Source organism: Phaseolus vulgaris, chromosome 11 (genome assembly GCF_051622355.1).
Source record: "Phaseolus vulgaris cultivar YP4 chromosome 11, ASM5162235v1, whole genome shotgun sequence".
Taxonomy (NCBI): Eukaryota; Viridiplantae; Streptophyta; class Magnoliopsida; order Fabales; family Fabaceae; genus Phaseolus; species Phaseolus vulgaris.
The window spans coordinates 34,559,619-34,582,191 of record NC_143508.1 but is presented as its reverse complement, the minus strand read 5'-3'; the positions used below and the strand labels follow the sequence as shown (position 1 = coordinate 34,582,191).

Genomic DNA, 22,573 nt, shown 5'->3' with positions numbered 1-22,573 from the left:
TTTGCAATTCTGTGCAATTATGTTCAATCAGTTGCTACAATCTTTTGTCTTCTCTTATTTTCTTCAATTAGTTCCTACAACTGGTATCAAGAGCTAGTCTGTTATCATGAACTCTACCCAATTATCAGTCTCTATCCTTGATGGAAAAAATTACAATCGGTGGTGTGTGCAAATGAGAGTTTTTTTTTATTATCATGAGTTATGGGATGTCGTTGAAAGTGGAGTGTCTACATTAGTTGCTAATGCAACTGAGGCGCAACGAGTAGCGCATCGTGACCAAAAGAAGAAGGACAATAAGGCTTTGTGTCTCATTCATCAAGGGATGAATGACGAGACATTTGAGCAGATAGAAGGAGCAACAACTGCCAGTGAGGCTTGGACAATTTTGTCAACCAATTATAAAGGTGATGATAAGATCAAAAGGGTGCGTCTTCAAACCCTAAGACGCCAATATGAATTGCTGCAAATGGAAACCACAGAGACTATTGATGTCTATATAAACAAAGTTCTTGCCTTGACAAATCAGATGAAGAGTAATGGTGAAACACATTCAGAGCAGGCAAAGGTGGAAAAGATTTTGAGATCTTTAACTCCTAGATTTGAACAAGTTGTTGCCACAATTGAAGAGGCCAATGACATTTCAAAAATGACAGTAAGGTTATTGTCTGGTTCTCTACGAGCGCATGAGCAACGAATGAATGACAATAAGATTGAAAAACCAATTGAACAGGCTTTACAAGCACAAGCCTCAATTGGTAGCTCCTATAATAAACATGGTAGCTATTTCAGCAAAGGTCGTGGTGGCCAGAATCATGGAGGCGTTTGGCACGGGGAACGTGGTCGCGGAGGACGAGGAGGCATTTATAATAAATCAAATGTTTAGTGTTATAATTACCATAAACGTGGCCATTATGCAAATGAGTGTAGATCAAAAGGTGATAATCATGCTACCAATTGTGCTCAAGAAGACAATAATCACGTACAAGATAAAGAGGATCATACAGTACTAATGACAGCCATATCGAATGAAACCCCAAACAATCAGACTTGGTATTTGGATACAGGTTGCACGAATCATATGTGTGGTCAGAAGGAGTTGTTTGCAGATTTGGATGACTCATTTCGCACAAAAGTGAAATTCGGTGATGGCAGGTTCGTTCCGGTGACTGGAAAAGGGCGAATTCTTATCACATTGAAGAATGGTGATCACAGGTACATCTATGATGTTTTCTATGTACCTGATATGAAAAGTAATTTGTTGAGTATGGGACAACTGGCTGAGAAGGGTTATGAGATGCACATAGTTGAAAATAAATTATCAATTTTTGATAAAAAAGGTAGTTTGATTCTTAAATCTTTTTTATCAAAAAACCGCATGTTTCCAGTAGATATTCATATGGGTGATTTCAAGTGCTTGAATGCAATAGTGAATAATGAATCGTGGTTATGGCATTTACGCTTTGTGCACTTAAATTTTCAGAGTTTGAAAAATCTTACCAAAAGAAATTTAGTAAATGGTTTACCCCATATTCATCACCCTGATCAATTGTGTGAGGCTTGCATTTTTGGAAAGAATAACAGGACACCATTTGTTAAGGAGCCTTGGCGTGCAAAATTTCCTTTGGAGCTTGTTCATATAGATGTTTGTGGCCCGATGAACATATCATCAGTTGGAGGTAATAAGTATTTTTTTACCTTTATTGATGATTTTTCAAGGAAAACCTGGATTTATGTATTGAAAAGCAAGGATGAAGTATTCCACTACTTTAAAATATTTAAAGCATTTGTTGAAAGAGAGAGTGGCAGACAAATTAAGATGGTGTGTAGTGATAGAGGAGGTGAGTACAAGTCTAATGAATTCAAAAGGCACTGTGAAGAACTTGGGTTGCAACATAACATAACTTGCCCCTACACACCTCAACACAACGGAGTTGCTGAGAGAAAGAATAGAACAATCATGGACATGGCGAGGAGCATGCTTAAAGCGAAAGGTATGCCAAATTATTTTTGGGCTAAGGCCGTAACATGTGCGGTATATTTGATAAACAGATCACCCACTCGGAGTGTTCCTAACACAACTCTGATTAAGGCATGGAGTGGATTCAAACCCAATGTGCAACACTTGAAGGTATTTGGGTCAATTACTTATGCTCATGTCCCCAAGGCAGCAAGATCAAAGTTGGATGATAAGGCAATGAAGACCATTTTCATTGGATATAAGCATGGGGGATACAAACTGTACAATACAATGGCAAAGAAGGTGATTGTTAGTCGTGATGTTACATTTGCCGAAGATGAGGAATGGCAATGGAATGCAGCAGCTGAAATAGATTCAAAAAATGATATATTTATGTTTTGAACGATGATATGGAAGATGGAGTCACTCTTGAAGCACCTGCAGTTCAACCTGAAGTTGTAATTCAATCTGAAGTTGCAACTCCAATTGCAACTATGATGGAGCGACCAAGAAGACAACAGCGACAACCTGTACATCTTCAAGACTGCGAAGTAAATCTTGATGATGAAGTTGATGACAATGGAGATTTGGTTCACTTTGCTTTTCTTGCAGAATCAAAACTTGTGAGACTTGTCGATGCCATTCAACATTCCAAATGGCAAAAGACTATGAATGAAGAATTGATGGCGATTGAGAAGAACAATATCATGACTCAAAGTAGGAAGGTTGTTCCAAATCATAATTAAGGGAGGATGTTGGTTATTGATCCTGCCTGTTGACCAGAACGTTGGATCCTGCCTCGTCAAAGGATCGACTCGTGCACCGCTTCAAACCTCCGTCCTTCTTCGAGATCCACCTCAAGAACCCGCAAAAGAACAGAGCGGCGCCGCTGCGGCCGATCACACTCCAACGCCCCAGTCAGTGACCGAACCACCAAATACTAAGAGCAAGAACACTCAAGAAAACTCAAGGAACCGTGCAATGTTCTCTCTCACAGTAAGCTCTAGAACTCGCAAGCGTAAATAGTGTAATCTGAACGTGCGTACCTCAGAAAGTTCGTTGAGAACTCTTATATACCTGGTCACTTTCTCTCTCCTGGCAGTTACAGACCTGGACACGTGGCTCGCATCCAGTCGTACACGTGCCATCATCTAGAGCCTCCTTGACTTGGGCGCTGCTTCTGACTCTCTTTTTGGCTAAGTTATTTATGCAAGGTACTGCCCAGTGCATAGCTAACTTGGGAGCGCGATCTCTACTGGAACTGGCGAGTCAGGGTGCCCTCATACACCTTCCCTGTGGTCTCGCGGCCGCCTTCATAATCTGCGCCACTTTCATCTCTGGCGATGTTCTTGCTCTGGCGATCTCCAATCGCTTGGTCGCCTAAGTTTACATCTGGCGAGTTCACCTTCTACCGGGCGATCGCCTGGTATGCTGGAGATCGGAACACGCCAACTTAATCACTGGCGACTTCACGAGCCCCCCGACTTCCTCCCCTTCTGTCAACCTGGCGCCTTGTCAACACGCCTACACTGTAGCTTGGTGCCACGTCATCACTTCCGACTACCAGGGCGGTACAGTTATTAATTCTGATTTTATTATTATTAATTCTAATTTTATTATCCTTAAACTATTTTACCCTTATATTATATTAATGGTCAATTTATAGGCTTGTTAGTATTCTTATTTCATAGCTTACAGTAATTGTAATTTTATTATATATATGGTGAAAGTATTTGGATCTCAAACAACATGAAGGCTTAACTTAATATAATTTTTCCTTACCGATTCTCATTTTAGATGTATTTATGAAATGAATATAAAATATTATAGTTAACAGATTTTATGGAGAACCAGATGAACTAATTATCATTTATTGCATAAGATGTGAGATAATTTTCGTTTAACTAATGGTAAAATAAATAGGAATAATAGAAATGAGAACATAGTATAATCATGAAAAAAATGGATATGAAATAGCTGATATTTCGGAGTACAGGTCACTGATGAGAGAAACGTATCTAGTAGGATTTTTAATAGGAAAAAGGGAGATATTTTTACATCAAAATGATATTACTCTATTGACTTATTTTTCACATAAAAAAATGGATGTGTTTTCAAACACGGTCTACAGCTATAAGAAATCCCTAAAAACATAGCAGCAATGACTTTAAGAAACAGAGAAATAATCCATACCGATTAATTTCCACATGTTTGCATTATTGGTCAAACCCACACAAATTCGATGTAAAATATTTTTTATGAGCTATCCAATGCACAAATGGACGAAAAATATATTGCGTTGTAGTTGCCGACACATAATATATTTTAATATTTAAATTATTAGAATTTATTGATTTTAAATATATTTTATATGTAATATGGTGATAAATATTTTTTTAATAATTTATTATATTTAATTAATTTTTTTAATATTATAATAATTCTATAATTTTGTACCGCCCTGGTAGTCGGAAGTGATGACGTGGCACCAAGCTACAGTGTAGGCGTGTTGACAAGGCGCCAGGTTGACAGAAGGGGAGGAAGTCGGGGGGCTCGTGAAGTCGCCAGTGATTAAGTTGGCGTGTTCCGATCTCCAGCATACCAGGCGATCGCCCGGTAGAAGGTGAAGTCGCCAGATGTAAACTCAGGCGACCAAGCGATTGGAGATCGCGAGAGATGAAAGTGGTGCAGATTATGAAGGCGGCCGGCGAGACCACAGGGAAGGTGTATGAGGGCACCCTGACTCGCCAGTTCCAGTAGAGATCGCGCTCCCAAGTTAGCTATGCACTGGGCAGTACCTTGCATAAATAACTTAGCCAAAAAGAGAGTCAGAAGCAGCGCCCAAGTCAAGGAGGCTCCAGATGATGGCACGTGTACGACTGGATGCGAGCCACGTGTCCAGGTCTGTAACTGCCAGGAGAGAGAAAGTGACCAGGTATATAAGAGTTCTCAACGAACTTTCTGAGGTATGCACGTTCAGATTACACTCTTTACGCTTGCGAGTTCTAGAGCTTACTGTGAGAGAGAACATTGCACGGTTCCTTGAGTTTTCTTGAGTGTTCTTGCTCTTAGTATTTGGTGGTTCGGTCACTGACTTGGGCGTTGGAGTGCGATCGGCCGCAGCGGCGCCGCTCTGTTCTTTTGCAGGTTCTTGAGGTGGATCTCGAAGAATGACGGAGGTTTGAAGCGGTGCACGAGTCGATCCTTTGACGAGGCAGGATCCAACGTTCTGGTCAACAGGCAGGATCAAATTTTAATGTTTTTGATATATGTTAATTAAATTAAATTTTTTAATATGACTAAGTGTTTGATTTTAGATTATTTAAATAATTTATCTTAAAAAATTTAAGAAGAATTGAAAAATGTTGACAAATAATAATTAAGTAAAAGAAAAAATGTATTTAAATTTTATAAATATTATATAAAATACTTTAATTCATTAAAATATAATTATTTTAATTTAATTTAATTTATCATATTATAATAAGTATTTAATTTATTAAATTGATTAAGTGTTTTATTTTAAATTATTTAAAGAAATTATCTTATAATGTTTATAAAGAATTGAAAGATGTAAAAAAATAATAATTGAGAAAAAAAAAATACGTACTTAAAATTTGAAAATATTATGTAAAATATACATAAATTTAGGAAATAAATTTAACATGAAGTAATTAAGTAAAATGTAATGGATGTATTTAAATTAGAGAATCAATTTATCTTAATCTAAAAATAAACTTGTATTGTCCCATGACCTTTGTTAGGATTTAAGCCAACCCATGTGACCCGTCAAATATTCCGATTGGTCAATCGAGCACCCCTGCATGCGGGTCCGACGGACCCCTTTAATCACAAGACCACACACGGGCCCGATCGAAGCCCCTTCACCACGTAGCCGGTTTAGTCCAATGGGCCTTATCGTTAAGTCCAATAACGATGGGGTCTTCATAATGTAACTTTACATGCCACAAATATTGGTACAATATTCTCGATTACGTCTCATAAATGTTATTATTACCTGCACAATATCCCTGATTATATTTCATAAATGCTATAATTCACTTATTTAATATTCTTTATTGTATATTACATGATTATCCTATTATATTACATGATATTCAGATATATTCAGATTTTATAGAAAGTTACCATAATATGACATGTTAATGCTTGGAGAAACCAGAGTCAAAGATCCAAGCCTATGAAGACTTATAAATAGACAACCACCCACATGGAGTATCTCAACTCACATCTTTGCACTGCATTTACTACATACATCATATTTTATGCTCTTATTGACTTGAGCGTCGGAGTGTAATCGCAGGTGGAGCTCCCACTTTGTTCCCTGAAGGTTAAACCAGACCAGCTTGGAGGGAGATCACGAGGAGACCATCCAGACTCTGACCGACCTCGAGCCAATGATAACAAAACTTAAGAAAATAAAAAGTGAGATAAAACTTTTTATTGATAACTTAAATAAATTTAAATGCCATATTTGTGTAATGGATAAATGAACTGGTGATTTTTTACTTTGATATTCATTGTGATTTAAAAGATGTTACTTCTCATAAATGAAGAATAAGATCATTTTAAAGATTTATCGATAATATTTATGATACAAACATATATATTAAGACTAAGTGTGTGAATAAATAACTTATTCTTAATTCTTAGATTACCCCAAACTTGACCACATATTCTATAAATGCAATTGTTATAGTTATTGAATATGATCTCCAAAAGAAATTATTGTTTTCCAACCAAAACACATAGTAGATAGAAAGAACACTTGTAAGGATAAATAATTTTCCAAACCAATTTTGAATTTAATTATGTATTTATTTTTTTATATAAATTAAATTAAATTAAATTAAATTTTCGTTGTATAAATTAAATATTTTTGTTGTTGTATAGATTAAATTATTTTTTTGTTGTATAAATTAAATTAACATTTTATTGTATAAATCAAATGATTATTTTTTGTATAAATTAAATTAATGTTTTTTTAAATTAAAAATAATTTGTTTGTATTATTAAATTTATTTTTTGTTATATAAATTAAATTAGTTTTATGTTGTAAAAGAGTCTACCTATTTAAGCCAAAAGTTTCACCCTATTGTCCCACTCAAGGTTTTCCCCAAATCTCAAATTGAAAAACCTAAATTTATTTCCCTCCCTTTCACTCTACCTCCAGTGTTCGTCGCTACACTTTATCGCTGCATTTCGCCACTGTACTCCACCGCTGCACTCCATTGTTCCGTTGCAATGTATTGTTGTCGTTAGCGCTCCTACGCTTGTCATCGTCACCGTCAGCGTTCCTATGCTTGTTGTCGTCGCCATTAGCACTCCTACGCTTGTCGCTGTCGTCCACTACCCCATGTCGTCGTCACTGTTCCGACATTGTGCACTGGTTGTTTTCTCTTTTTCTATTTTGATCTTCCTTTTTTGCTTCTTCTCCATTTTCGTTCCCCCTCTAAGTTTTTTCCTTATTTTTTATTTCAGGTTCAGCCTTGTTCACTGCCTCTGTCATGCTCCGCCTCCTTCTTCACGAAGGTCAACTTAGACAGGTAAAGTTTTAAACTTTTCAAAAAAAATTAATTAATTTTATTGCTTTGGTGCTCTCTATTGGGCTGGTGCTCTTTTTGGATTGTGTTGGTCTGTGAATATTGCTATGTGAACGTGTTAGTCATTATGATCTTCTAAGCTTTTTCTTATTTTTCATTTTAGGTTCAGCCTTCTTTATCGCCTCTGTCTTGGTTCCTACTTCACGAAGGTCATCTTAGACAAGTAAAGTTTTAAACTTTTCAGAATTTTTTAATTAATTTTATTGCTCTGTCCCTTAAAGTTCTTTAGTACTTTTACTTCAATTGTAAAGTACAACTTTAATTTTAAGTATTCATATCCACTTTCAATATTTGGATGATCAAATTATCTAAATGATGTTTATTTGAATTATTTTTGTATTGTGAGTGTGGTATGAATGATACTAATTTGTTATGTTAAATTTTGAATGTGATTTTGTTGGTATTTATTGTTTATAGGTTAAAATTGGCTTGAAAAAAAAATAAAGGTTTTTTTTCCTTCAATTCATTCATCGACTTTTGACCCACGCAAAGTCTTACACGATTTTATTAATTTGCGTCGGTTTGGTCCATGCATAAACTGTCGCAAATGCGTCTGTTTTGCGTCGGCTAGTCTGACAAAAGTTGCGTCAATTTTGTGTAGGTTTGGCCCACACAATATGCGTCCATTTGCTGACCGCATTATTACAAAAATTACGTAAGTAAAGTAACCATTATTACATACCAGTACTTGAAAAACAAACTTTATCTTCCAAAATGATGTGGTCAAAATGGTGTTTTGTATTAATTAATTTATCTGCACTCAACATTTAGCCAACCCACACAAGCCCAAACAAAGTTTACTGAATTATTACAGGCACATCATCACAATTCTGAAGAGAGTTGTTTGCTACCTATGGAACATTTTTAGATGGATCTTGCAATTCAAAATTTCAAGTTCTGAAAGCAAAAATGTGTTGATATTATTGTAACATATCAGAGCTTAAGGATGGCTTTGGAATTGGGATCGCATTTCTCACTTATAAGTTTCAAAACTCTTTCGAGAATAATTTTTTTACTCAGTCAAACCTAGGAAGTGAAATATTTGACAAAGATCACAACTCAAATTTCGAAAACATAAAAGATCAAATCTGGACTTTAAGTTCCACAATCCCTTGGAAAAAAAAGAAGCAAGATCCAATATTAGACATTGGAAACATTACTACACCTGTTATATGTTGCGCATCCTGAGCACCAGCAATTCCGATGCATGAATGTACAGAATTCTCATCCACTGTCAACTGTTCATATGCAAGATATATGATGGAAGAGGCCCAAACACAAGCCCACCAAAGGGTAGATTTGGGCCAACCCTAGAGTTATGGCCAAGAGGATCCAAGAAGACGTTCTTTTACACGTTCAAATGCCATAAACTCTAGTGTAGAGTAAACTTTAATTTCTTGTCAAAATTAACATAGGAACTTTATTTGTAATTGTTCTTAGAATTAATTTTGGCCCCTAAATCACCAACCTAGGTAAACTTAGAGTTCCTAAAAAAACCTCTAAATTTACCAAGGCCGGTCTAGAAAGCCCATGGAGGGGGTGAGCATACAAACTAGACACACCCCTCTCCATGTGCTCATTTAGGCAACACTTTTGGGAGGGAATTCATTTGAATTTCCCTCCATTTTCTTTTGAATTTCCATCCCTCTAAACACTATAAATTGAGGTGCTTGACTCTCATTTTGTAAGATTAATTTGAGTAATGAAATGCTGCCAAAATGTGTCATTCTTACTCCGTTGCCTAAAATCTCTTAAGATTTAGGTCTCTAATCTTTAAACCTTTCACCTACAAAGAGAGTTGGCCGAACCTCTCTCACTCTCCTACTCTTCATGCACCTCCAAGGCTACCACAACTCTTAGGAGAGCCTTGTTTCACCAACAAACCATTGAAGCTTCCGCAAACCACCACAAAAACCGCAAGGAGAAGAGCTCATTGTCATCAATATATATCCTCAACATGTGGCAACTTCATATAGAAATGTTAAGTCCTTGATGCATGATATGTACTGGATCTACAATCAATCTTAGAAAGAATTATCTGGTCGAAATCTTCGAAGGCATGATATGTCCTTGATCCACAATCAATACATGATATGTCCTTGATACATTCTCTTTTGAATTTGAACCATGAGGAAAAGTCTTCGAGGGCATCATCCTCACTTGTGTCACTTGCTTAAAAATTCAAATAAAAGGTGAAAATTCAAATAAATGGTGGGGAGTATAAGCTTTGAAATGTGCACAAACACTTGGGTTCCATCAAGCCAACTTCTCTCACAAGCTTCTTTTTCTTCCTCGCGATTCCCTGCATTTCGTCTTCCTCCAAGCTCAAGACTTTCCCCTGATCAACCATCAAAGGTAACATTTTGCTCTGATCATTGCTCTTATCATTCAATATTCTGCTTTTTTCAACCCAAATGGCATCACCTTGTAGCAATAACAGCACGTCTCGGTCATAAACGTCGTTTTGCTCTCGTCACGTGGATGCATCTTGATCTGGTTATACCCCGAAATGGTGAGATGGTGGCATAAAATATCCGAGTCGATGTCGGGCATGTCCGAGGCGGACCATGCAAAGGCGTTCAGGTGACTCAGCAATCGTGAGATTACTGCCGCCACCTGGTCCTGCTCTTCGTGACTCAGCAATCGTCCCAATTTAAAGGTCTTTCCACCAATCTGCCTCTCTACCACATTCTTGACCGGCTCGGAACGCCTATCCTGAGTGTTCTCCGCACGAGCTACACCCTCGCGGCCTTGCCTTCCAGATATCGCCTCAGCAGGCGTTTCCCCCATGGGCAATGCCCCCGCGGGCGTTTTCTCCATGGGTACCGCCTTTGCGGGCGCCTCCACCGCGGATACTGCCTCTGTGGGCGTCTCCTCCACGGACTCTACCTCCATGGGCGTTTCCGCGCAGGGTGGGTGCTCCACCACCATGAACACCTCTTTTTGTTTTCAGGCTATTTTCATAGACTTTTTTGCTTCTTTCTTATCGGACTTAATCATGATCACACTGCCACTGAGATCAGGCAGTTTCAGCTTCATGTGCCATGTAAACGACACCCCCTTCAATCTGTTCAAGGCTGGACTCCCCAGCAGAATGTTGTACGCCGAATTGGCGTTCACAACCAGATACCTTATGTTCTCGGTGCACGACGTCTTGCCATCCGTGAAAGTTGTCCTCAACTCTAGATAGTCGCGCACCTCCACTTGGTCCCCTGCGAAGCCATACAAGCACCCTGTATATGGCCTCAGCAGATCAGGGGACAGCTGCAACTTGTTGAACGTGGACCACAACATTACGTTCGCCGAGCTGCCCTGGTCCACGACCACACGGTGCACCTTCCTCCTTGTAGTTACGACTGAAATCACCACAGAGTCGTTATCGTGGGGGACAACATCGTGAATATCAGCCTTCGTGAACGCAAGGTCGATGTCCAGCGAGTCGTCCACCCCCTGCTCAGTCACCGAATTCACTGACCGCACGTACCTCTTGCGCTAAGAGGCAATGCATCCTTCGCCTGAAAAACCACCAGAGATGGTGTGAACCTCCCCATGTATAGGCATCTCATGGGCCTGGTCTTCTACTGGTGCCTCCAAGGCCGTGGCTGCGGATGACCCCGCCAAATAGTCATTCAAGAACCCGCTCTTCACTAGATCGTTCAACAGATAGCCCAAAGTTAGGCAGTTGGTGATCCGATGCCCAAACGCCTGATGGAACTCACCACGCGTCCTTGTGTGGTCCCAACACCTTATCTGTCTTCGTAGGGACCCTCAGCCTATCTACGATGTTAGGCACTGCAATGAGGTCCTTCAGCTCCACCACAAAGTCGTGCCTAACCGGCCTGTTCTCCCTTGAGCGCCCCCTCGCCTGTGGCTTCCTCGCCTCGTAGGGGCACTTCCTCTCTTGACCTCTCCTCCCTGTCGCGATCTCGTTCACCCTCGTGGATTGTTCGCACAACTGTGCTCTAGGGCGTGCGGGTGCGACACTTGCACGTTTCTTGCACACCTCACCTTCCGTGGTGATGTGCTCCACCGCCCGACACCTGATTTCTGCGAAAGTTCTGGGCGATTCCTGATGAGCGACTCGCATAATGGCCCAGTGCAGATTCCCTTCCTGAACGCATACACGATCATTGGCTCTTCGGTGGTGCCAACCTTCACCACCTGCGCCCCAAAACGGTTGATGTATTTCTTCAACGTCTCCCCCTGATAGTGCTTCACATCAAAGAGATCATACGACACCGGCGGGGGAGCCCGGTTCGCGATATACGGCTCCATCAACAGCTGTGATAGCTGTGCAAAGGATGTCACGTGGCCATCTGGAAGGTTGATGACCAGTCCATTGCCATCCTTGCCAGCGTGCTCATGAATAACTTGCACCTCACGGCGTCAGAACCACCGACAAGCATCATCTGCGTGCGGAACACAATGAGGTGTGCATCTGGATCTTCCATCCCCGTGAAAGTAACCTTCGGGCCTACGAACGTGGGTGGAATCACTGCCTCCATGATGGACTGCGAGAAAGGCATGGGGAACTCCCTGGGTGGTGTGAAGCACTCGCGATCCTCTGCTTCGCGATTCCCAGGGTGGTTGCGCATCCCGCGACACAACTCTTCGTTCGCGGCACAACTCTTCGTTTCTCGCCTGCGACGCCGCAAGCTCCAACTGAATGCATTCTTGCTCCGCCCTCAACACCGCCATTGCCTCTTGAAGGCCTTGCATCACCTCCTTGACATGCTGCAAGGTCATGCCATCACTCTCTTCGTGCGCTATTGAACTCTGCCTAGTGGTCCTCATTCTTCATGGTTTCTTGGAGAATCTTGAACTGTTTTTGCAAATCTTGGAACTTTCTTCGGTGGAACCGAACGAGTCTTGAAGATTTTTCGTGAATCTTGCAAGAATCTTGGAAAACCTCCAAGAACTTCGTTGTCGCTACTGAAACTCGAACTTCTTGCGGTGGGACTGTTGTTTTAGATCAGGCCCCACGGTGGGCGCCAAATGTTCCTGCCGGTTGACCAGATTGCCTTCGAGCGTAGCTACGAGCTGCGTATCAAGGACTCCTTCGTCTTCGTTCCAATCTTCACCCTTCGCCGTCGTGAATACCTGAAACAGAGAGACAAAAGGGCGCCCTCGTGGCCGTTTGCACTCCGACGCTCAAGTCAGTACTGGCAGAAAACACCGTTACACCTCCGTATCACAACACCACAGACACCGTGTTCAGGAAGCGCGTAACTGAATTGTAACTGAATTCTCTCTCGTTCTCAAGTCACTTGTGCGTAAAGTGTGAGAATGTGTAAAATGTCAAATGTCTAAAACGTACCTTGCTAAGCCCTTCAGAAAGGCTTATATACCTTCCCGGTGCTTCTACCACGTGTCTTCCTCTGACTTAAGCATATCTCTGCATGGGTGGCCTTACAACACTGTAACCCAACTTAGGGAAATTCCAGTGTGTAAGACTCCCTTCTCGAAGTGCAACTGGCCCAGGATGATCCCTCAAGCGTCAATTCATACGCCCAATATCAGAGGGTTCATCCAGGCTGAGCGTACACTACCCTCACACGTCCCATGCATGCCGATCGCCGCTGGAACGAGACTTTACCGAGTCGTATCGGTTCCAGTGGTTCTCTAGTAGTGGGGCGTACTACCACTTCCCTACACCCCCTCATGCATGGTCTTGGTGGTTTGGGCTTCTCTACACTGATAGTTGGGATGTGGCCTTCAAGCCACCTTTCTGACTCATCTTCCTCTTCGGGTGCCGAGGGCCGAAGACTCCTCGCCCCTCCTCCAAGCCGACACCTCCTCGGTCCTCTTCCATGAGAGCCTAATGAGACTCTTTCCTAACCAACTGAACCTTCCGCGTGGGCCCTTCCTTCGGGGGTCCCATGTCTACTTTGGTCAATGGTCAACGGTCAACCGAGACCTGGACGGTACAACGTCTATTTACCAAAGCCGCCATTGTAAAACACATTTACGAATGCGACTATGGTAATAGTCGCATTTGTAAATGCTATACCCTTAAACCCTCTCACCTGATTCAGAAGCATATACAAATGCGGCTATATCCATAAATCCAGAATTGCAGGCGTAAATGTTAATCAAAACGCCATGGTATGCTATGCAAAAACCTTGAATTGTGACCAGATGGGAGTTCCGTTTAAGTATCTGGGCCTAGAGGTGGGAAGGAATCCAAGGAAGACCATTTTCTGGGAGCATGTCCTAAGTAAAATAAGAGCCAGACTCAATGCATGGAGAAGGAGATTTCTATCTTTGGCAGGGAGAATATGTCATCAAATCAGTTATAACAGTAGTGCCACTATTCTACCTATCTCTTTATAAAGCACCATAATCAGCCTACAACGGAGGTTCCTATGGGGGTTGGGGAAGGAGAAGAAACTGATTGCTTGGGTTAGTTGGGAAGTTTTGTGTAAACCAAAAGAGGAAGGTGGTTTGGGGATCAGAGATATAAGGAAGTTCAATTATGCTTTTCTGGCTAAATGGAGATGGCGCCTGATATCTTAAGAAAAAGGGAGGTGGAAGGAGCTATTGGTTTCAAAGTATGGGATGGATTTAGAATTCCTGCAAGCACCAATAAAAGTCCAACCCTGGTGGTGGAGAGACTTACATAAAGTGTGCATGGAGGGAGAAGGAGCAGGTTGGTTTCATCAGCAAGTCGTTTGGAAAGTAGGACGTGGAGACAAAGTAAGATTTTGGGAGGACGTATGGGCCAGTAATAGTAGTTTTAAAACCTTATTTCCCAGACTTTATTCAATCTCTTTGAACCAGGGCCAAAAGGTGGAAGAGGTTGGTTCTTAGGTAGACTCATTGTGGGAATGGAAACATAGCTGGAGAAGAGTAAGATTCGAGTGGAAAAGCACGTTGGAATCAGAATTGGCTATGCACTTATCACGAGTTAGGCTATCAAGGGATCAAGAAGATATACAGGTATGGGGGTTTGATGACTCGGGGTTGTTCTCTGTAAATTCTGCGTATTCTGCGTATGAATGTATAGCTCACCCTGTTAGAAGCTCCCAAAATGATGTGTTCAGATACCTTTGGAAAATCAAAACCTTCCCCAACGTGTTAACCACAGCATGGAGGGTTCTTATAGGTAGAATACCTACAAGGGAAAATTTGAGTAGAAGAGGGGTGATCATGAACACAATTCTTTGTGCTATGTGTGAGTCAAAGGAGAAAACATGTCAACATACATTCATAGAATGTGCTGCTGCTCAGAGGGTGTGGTCGTTATGTCTTAGATGGATTGGCATTGTGTCTGTACAACAGAATGTCATCTTATCTCACTTTGAAAGTTTTTACTTACCCCAACTCAGCAGTAGACAAAGTCTCTTATGGAAAGGAGTATGGGCAACTATAGTGGCATGTATATGGGAGCAAAGGAACTCCATTGTTTTTAATCAAGGGGTAGCAGATGTGGAGGAGATTTTTCAGAAAGTCCAGCTCAAGTCCTGGCAGTGGCTAAAGCACAGGGGTCCCTCTTTTAGCTATTCTTTTACAGATTGGATGTTGAACCCCCTTATCTGCATTAGAAGCTACAAGTAAATGGCTGAGGCTGGTGGTTGAGGGTGTGTGGATACAAGCTCGCTCTGTGGTTTTTAAAGGAGTGCTCCTGCTGCAGGTTTGATTTTAGAGTGCACCTGATATATCCTTTTAAAGGAGTGCTCCTGCTGCAGAATGTTGTATAAAAACTAGTAAGCTGATACCTAACATCTAGATGAGGTTAGGATGATCTTAATTGAAGTTAAGCAACCTTTTGATGTGAAGAAATAAATACAGTTTAGAGGAAATAAGAAAGAACAAAGTAAGGTGGTGCAGGGGTTGCTAGGAGGGATCTGTCGGGTTGCAGGTTTGCAAAGCTGCAGGCAAGTAAAGGAAGGTGGAAGAAGTAAATTGGAAGGCAGGTGATGGAAGAGAGTAGACTAAAGGAATCTTGGTGGCCAAATAATGTTCTGCTCTGGTGCTGTAATGATACAGTAATGACACATACCTGTGGAACTTTTTAATCAAACAAGCATATGTGGTATTCTGGTGGTGATGAGGGTAGCAAAATGGTATGAATCTGTAGGAAGAGTAAAACAGGTTGCTAGGAGGTAGCTCTATGATACTGCATAGTACTACATAATCATTAATTGAAGTTGCATAATCTATTCATAATATAAATGATGCATAACACTTGTATTGGAAGGCAAGTAAAGAAGGGTGGAGAAATTTAATTGGAAGGCAGGTGGTGGAAGAGGGTAGGCTAAAGGAATCTTGGTGGCCAAATGATGTTCTGCTCTGGTGCTGTAATGATGATACAGTATTGACACATACAGGTGGAACTTTTTAATCAAACAAGCATATGTGGTTTTTTGGTGGTGATGAGGGTAGTAAAATGGTATGAATCTGCAGGAAGAGTAAAACAGGCTTAGGAGTAAGGATTGGATGGATGAGTGAGATTGTCTCAGGTAGAGGAAACCCAAGTGGAGGACTGTTGGAATTGGGGAATAGGTATGAGTGGGGGTAGGTTTTTATTTTTGTGCAGGATTAGAGTATCCTGTCATTTTGGCATTGAATAACAATCCCTATTTAGATAGAGTCTGGGCAAGATTGGATGGATCAAGCGGTTGTTTAACATTTCTGCACTAGTGCCCTTACAAAAGTGGGTCCTTTTGTATTACATTTATCACTGGGAACTTCAGAATCTTTGGAAATCCCAAGAAAATGAGGTGAATCACAATGAACTACTTAAGTACCAAGACTTTCCTCAAAGTTATGTTTGGAGATGATTTGATGGCAACGAAAGTTGTAAGGAAAAGAAACACTGAATGAAAGGAAAAACCCAAACATTACAATATTAACGAATCAACGTTCACATTGGAAGTGAAAGTAAAAAAAAATCAAATACAATTAAAATCTAAGGCAAAAAAAATTAATTAACAGTAAAGATTCCATTGTTTATTTGTATTATAAAGTCTGATAATTATAGTATATACACAAGCAAATATACGTATAGTTGCAAGAGCGATAAAATGATAGATAAAAAAATTTTAACCTCATTTTGTAAAATATTATATTTATATATATGGTGTATATCTTTATTTTATAGTAATTCATATTACTATAAGTTTTACAAGTCCATTCAATTAGTTTACAGTGTAGTGTGTAGGAATTTTTTGGGTTTTTACAGTATTAATAACAATATTAATTATAATATTAGTAATATTAATAATAACATTAATAAAATTAAAAACAATATTAATAATAAGATTAGTAATATTAATAACCATATTAGTTATATTAATTAATATTCATAGTAATAATGCGATTATAAAGGAGATTTTCAAATAATATGAGAAAAATGTGTGTCTATGGTCAACAATAAATTAAATATAATGGTAATGTTGAATCTTCAAAGATTTTAAATGTAGTGTTAATACTTGCTTTGTTTGATTGCTATTTTATTTAATAGTAATTTAGAAATGAATAAAAGAAAGAACAAAACATTGACTAAGTAGTAGTATAAACATGTAGTAGAAGGTACAAACTGAAATGAAGAGAGAGTAAGAAACCCACAAAGAAAGTAGAAAGCAGAAAGAAAGCAGAAAGCAGAAAGCAGAGAGAGATGGGTGTGGTTAATAAGATAGCTTTGAGTGTTGTCATATTTGCTCTAATAGCATGCTATGGTATATTGTTTGAACATATTTTGATATTTGAGTTTATGAAAAGACTCTTAATTGTTATTGAATTTGTGTATGTTTTTGCAGGGAATGGTGTGTTGAGCATCCCAAATACAAGAGATGTGTACAAATATTCTGAGAACAACCAAGTTGACGGAATACAAAAGTGTGATACAAACCGTGATTGCTTGAATTTTTGCAAACCACCATGCAAGGCGTTTTGTAATATGGCAACTCACAGATGCGAATGCCCTTGTGATCAGTGATGTGCTACACATTTCATCCATAATTATGTCATTGAGAATTAATAAATTAATATGTTTCATGATAAATTAAATTTTCGATTTCATCACATTACTTCAAATTCATTATCTTTCTATGCCTTAAAACTTAAATATATGCTTCAAATTCCTCACCTTTATATGGCTTAAAACTTAATAATAGACCTTATTAGTGTTCAGACTAAGAAAATATCAAATAAACAAATCGTTATAATTTTTATTATTATGCTAATTCTTTTTTAGGTTAATTACTTTGAATTTACTATGTTTAACAATAGATAGGAATTCATACTACAAAAATTATAGATATTTATATAAGATAAACACGGTATACAAAGATCAAAATCTAATATTTACATGTATCATTAAATTAAACTAAAAACAATCCACCAATAATCCTTAAAAATACAAAGTTTACTATTATTTTTTTTCTTCATATTTTCATTGTTCAATGTAATGAATCACTAAATATCTACAAATTTTAAATTTTATATAATCAATAAAGAGTGTAATTCATATTTAATTGATTAAAAATCAATAATATTAGAATATATAGTCATTACAATTTTTTTTAACAATAAATTAATAAAATAAAATGAGACACTCTCAATCATATCCTTACCTAGTTTTCAATCTTTATACATACCCTACCTAGTTTAAGAGTTCGGCAATTCAAAACAATAAAGCACAAACTTCTTAATCTAACAAAACCCCTCTCCCCTCCCCTTACAAACCCAAAGGGGAAAAGAAACCCACAAAACCAGCCCTAACATTATTGTTTAGCAAAGCTATAAACAATTAATTAAAAGATTGCCTCTACACCCTATGTATATGGATAAGATGTATGTGAATAACTTGCCACTGGAGCCCAGATTTCAAGCAAAAGAAAATGGGAAATAAGGCCTGCAGAATTCATGGAGAGAACATTCCATTTAAAAGTAGTAGAAAAGCTTTCCGCAAGAGAACATAGTGAGATTGATTCCAGAATTACTTATGCTTCTACTGCTGTACAAAACGGCATAATATCAACCACCTTTTCAATTGTAGCCAACATCAGAAACAACTAGCCATATGATTAAGCATAAACTTCTGCAACATTCTACGTTCAGATGGACATTCCATTCCAGCATACCATCTCCTTACAAGCTCACTACACTGATAAAAACAACCAACTAGTCCTTTGCATCTCCATCAGCACACAAGGTGAACGCAAAAAAGCCATCTCCAGGGTTGGCAAATCCTGCTACAGACAGCAAAGAAAAACCAGAAAAATAGGCCAGACCAATGCCTCAACAGCACCAGAAAAACCAGATTAGGCTGCTTAAGGAAACATTGGTAGTTGGGATAGGGAACCAGTACATCATCAGTTAGCACCTGTACCGTCCCGTATCAGAGCGTTGACCCAGTCAAGGTCAAAGTCAACGACTGGAGAGTCAAAGTCAACTCAAGGTGTCGCCCAGGTGTAGAGACGCCAAGAGGAAGCGTCGCCAAGGCAGGACAAGGCGTCGCCAAGGCAAGGCGTCGCCTGGGTGGAGGCGTCGCCAAGACAAGGCGTCGCCTGGGTAGAGGCGTCGCCCAACCAGGGCGTCGCCAGATCAAACAGTGTAAAAGCAAGGCAACCACGGTGTGGTTCCCCGATACCCATGGGTAGGAAAGACCATGGAGGGAGCGACACCGTGGGAAAGCCTCAGGACCCGATATCTCGGGAAAGTGATAAAGAGAAGGCGAAGGTGGCTTCAAGGCCATAGTGATAGTACCAGTGAAGGGCAGCCTGACTCGTGAAGTACCCCTGCCGCCCTAGAGACGCCTTCGGGACAGATACGACCCAAGAGGAAGGTCACGCCCAGGATAACCGGGTGCAGGGTGCGAGAGGAAGGCAGATACGCTCTCAGAGTAAGTGGCTAGATACTTGGGGGCGTGAGTTGGCACCCAAAAAGCCACCCCTAGCGCAGTAGCACTCCCAGGCAGGAGGACCCACACGTAGAAACGTCCCCAGATGGGCAGAAACGCCCCCATATGGGGTCATGGCGTCGTGAGGCCCTCCACGTGTATGACAGCAATGCCGGAATAGAAACACCCTCTAGTCAGGTGCCAGGTAATTAAAGATATTCAATACAGTTTCCCTTTCTAGCATTCAGGTACTATTAGGGCTCCCGAGCGTTTCAACGTCTTAAATGCGCTACGTTTCGTAATTAAGCGCTTTAATGAGTGCGTTACGTTTGAGATTAAAAGCGCTTTAAGGCGCTTTAAATGCTGGGGCAGTTGAAATAGCGCTGAGAATGTCGGAAAAAGGGTTGGAACCTTTGGCAAACTGACGAGAAACTCTTTGGTTGCTTGCCCGTGCTTTAAGGTTACGTACAAGTGACTGGAGAATATTTTTGCCTAAAGGAGACAATACACACACAGATACACAGTTCTTTCACCACCTTCAGAGTGCCACACGCGGTGCTCAGATACGTGGGTGGACAGTTTTTTGGTGTTTCTTGTTGGCTGACTTGAGCGTCGGAGTGCAAACGGCCGCTAGGGCGCCTCTTTGTCCTCTTTTTTGCAGGAATTCACAGGCAATCAGTGGGAAGGAGTCCTTAGCTGACGGTTGAGGTCGCGCACGAAGACGTCCCGGTCAACCGGACGGAACAGCACCCTACTTCCCTGCATTTGGATAATGCTGTACCTGCAAAAACTTCAGATCAAAGTTAGCTAAAGACTGTTTCTGGCAGCTGATATGTAAAGTCTTTCTTCTTGCTCCATAGCTAGTTGTTTTTTAAGACAGTCCCTTGACAGCAACATCAGGAAGCCAGATAGCATAGCAAGCAGGGCAGCAATGGTAGACTTTGACCATTAGCTGCAACCTACTTACCTTTGGTGAGCCACATTCTTAATCCCCTAAAGTGTTGTCATTGATAACGCAAATCCCCTCACCCAAGGTTTCTAGATCTGCAGAAAGGTGTCAATGAGACAGCTACTAGCAAAATAAAAGTTTCTTTGTCAAGTTCCAGAGTACCCAAGAATAACCCCTCATTCCACCTCATCAACATGACATTGATTTGGGTTCAAGTAGGTACTAGAATCTGCATTAGAGAAAAATAAGACCTACACATAGGTTCCAACGTGTGACACCTCACTATTGCAAACTTAACATTGTGTTATCCATCGATAAGGTCCACCAATTACAAGAAACATCCAAATTGCACTTTCTTGCCAAAAGTGATGTGACCATAGATGTATTCATATAACCAAGTCATTCTCCATTGCTTCCATGACAACTCCAGATGGCCGAGAGAGTAAGTGTCGTGGCTGCTCCTCACAAGCTCAAGCTTTTGGACTCCAGATTTAGTAACAGAGTGAGGTTGAGCCGCATGTTCTACGTGCAAGAAATCCCCCAAATGAAACATATTGGTCTTTTCTAAAACAGAACAATCCTCTGAGGTGTATAAGACTCAAAGCCTCTATTACCTAAAAATTTGAACAATATCCATCTTCCTCACCAGTCCCTCATCAAACCAACTCCCCCACCAGACCAGCTACCACACCTAACCGTCTAACGCGACTATGTAAGCATATAACTTCCATACCCTCCAAAGAATCCTCCTCTCCGCCTAACCACTTGAAGGTAGAATTAGGTGTTGGGTATAAAACCACCAACCTCAATTATGCAGCACTTAATCAAAAAGTTGTGCACCATAATCCTCAAATATACAGATACTTGATGCATAAGTGACTAGGTTCACATCCTTCCAGATCTGCACATGTCATTCTAATTTGTTGCTTACGATTTCCCTTGCTTAACTAGGCACATGCTTAAGAGCATGAGCAGGGTCGGCATACCAACATAACCAAGATCCTGCATAAGACCGAACCCGCCTCTACAACTAAACCATAACAACTACATTGATTCTTTATATTCCTTGGTTCTGTTATAACCTGGATTTCAGTAGTGAAGCTTCTTAATTGCATTGATGTACACTCCCACGGTTGCATCTCCCACCTTATGCCTCCACCTCATGACCGTTTGTATCTGTCACCCTACATCTACCTCTGGTATGCTTATCTTAAACAATTATGCAGAGCAATGTACTCCTGTGCCAATTATACATGTGCTGTTCCCACCATAACAAATGCAAGAGCTTCTACTAACAAACCACCTCCATCTCAAGATATATAAAAGTTACTCTGTCAAAGAGCTGCGAGAAGACATGGTTGGGATTCAAGATTCAGTCTGAAAAAGCATATGAGAAACCAGTTGCCTTGTGTTTTAACCACAACCAGGACAACAACTGAGCATTTTGAAGTATTTCATCAGCATCAGGGACCCCTCCCTTGAAAACAACCTGGTTTCGCTGCTCCCAGATGCATCTAATGATTTTTACACCTGATTTTGCTTGATGGATAGATGAACTAAGTAGAAGTTTATCAAGTGATTCCTGATCTCCTGGTTTTGAATCCCCAAGATGCCAACCCAGTTATAGCAAGCAGACCATACTCGTTGTGCGAACACACAATCTATGAAGAGATGTTGAGATGATTCTTGTGACAGATTGCACATAGCACAAAACGGCGAATTCACGAACGCTCCTCTCCTAATAAGATTAACGGTGGTTGGAAGTCTGTCAAGGAGGACTCTCCAAGCAGTGATAAGCGCTTTGGGCATAGCTTTCGCTTGCCATAAAATATCATAAACGTTATCCAATGTACCATTGGCTGGCTGATGGGTCAAAACCGCCATATTTGACTCCCAATCATACCTCTCCCTTCTCCAATTAGGCCAAAACCGCCACCTCCCTTCCTCCCATCTTCCTACCTCTCCTGCCGTCTTACCTTGATCTAGGGACAAGGAGTATAGTCTAGGATACAAGGATTTTATACTACTATTTTGTAGTCACACATCCTCCCATAACCTGACTATGCCCCCATCGCCAATTTTCCACCCTGTAGCTTTACGAAACCATCCTTCTTCTTCGTCTCCTTCACCACACACTTTAGCTAGATCCCTCCACCACCACGACTAGTATTTCTACCCCACCTGACTTCTAACCGCTT

General features: G+C 40.4%; 2 protein-coding genes across 3 annotated transcripts; one reads left to right on the top strand and one right to left on the bottom strand.

Annotated features, from left to right (window-relative positions):
* The first annotated feature begins 7,085 nt into the window (after positions 1–7,085).
* On the top strand, positions 7,086–17,604 carry LOC137823008 (uncharacterized). Of its 2 annotated transcripts, XM_068628081.2 has the most exons (5): positions 7,086–7,367; positions 7,460–7,524; positions 7,685–7,744; positions 8,183–8,236; positions 17,343–17,604. In XM_068628081.2, the coding sequence occupies exons 1-5, from the start codon at positions 7,278–7,280 to the stop codon at positions 17,392–17,394; spliced, it is 321 nt and encodes a 106-aa protein (XP_068484182.1). In that variant the 5' UTR covers positions 7,086–7,277; the 3' UTR covers positions 17,395–17,604. The 2 variants fall into 2 exon arrangements, 1 of the variants encoding a protein (XP_068484182.1); XR_011083044.2 differs by lacking the exon at positions 8,183–8,236.
* A 4,295-nt stretch (positions 17,605–21,899) lies between these two features.
* Positions 21,900–22,259, bottom strand: LOC150023215 (uncharacterized). The gene has a single exon (XM_090297762.1). It carries the CDS (start codon positions 22,257–22,259, stop codon positions 21,900–21,902), a length of 360 nt encoding a protein of 119 aa, XP_090153888.1.
* Between the last annotated feature and the right edge of the window lie 314 nt (positions 22,260–22,573).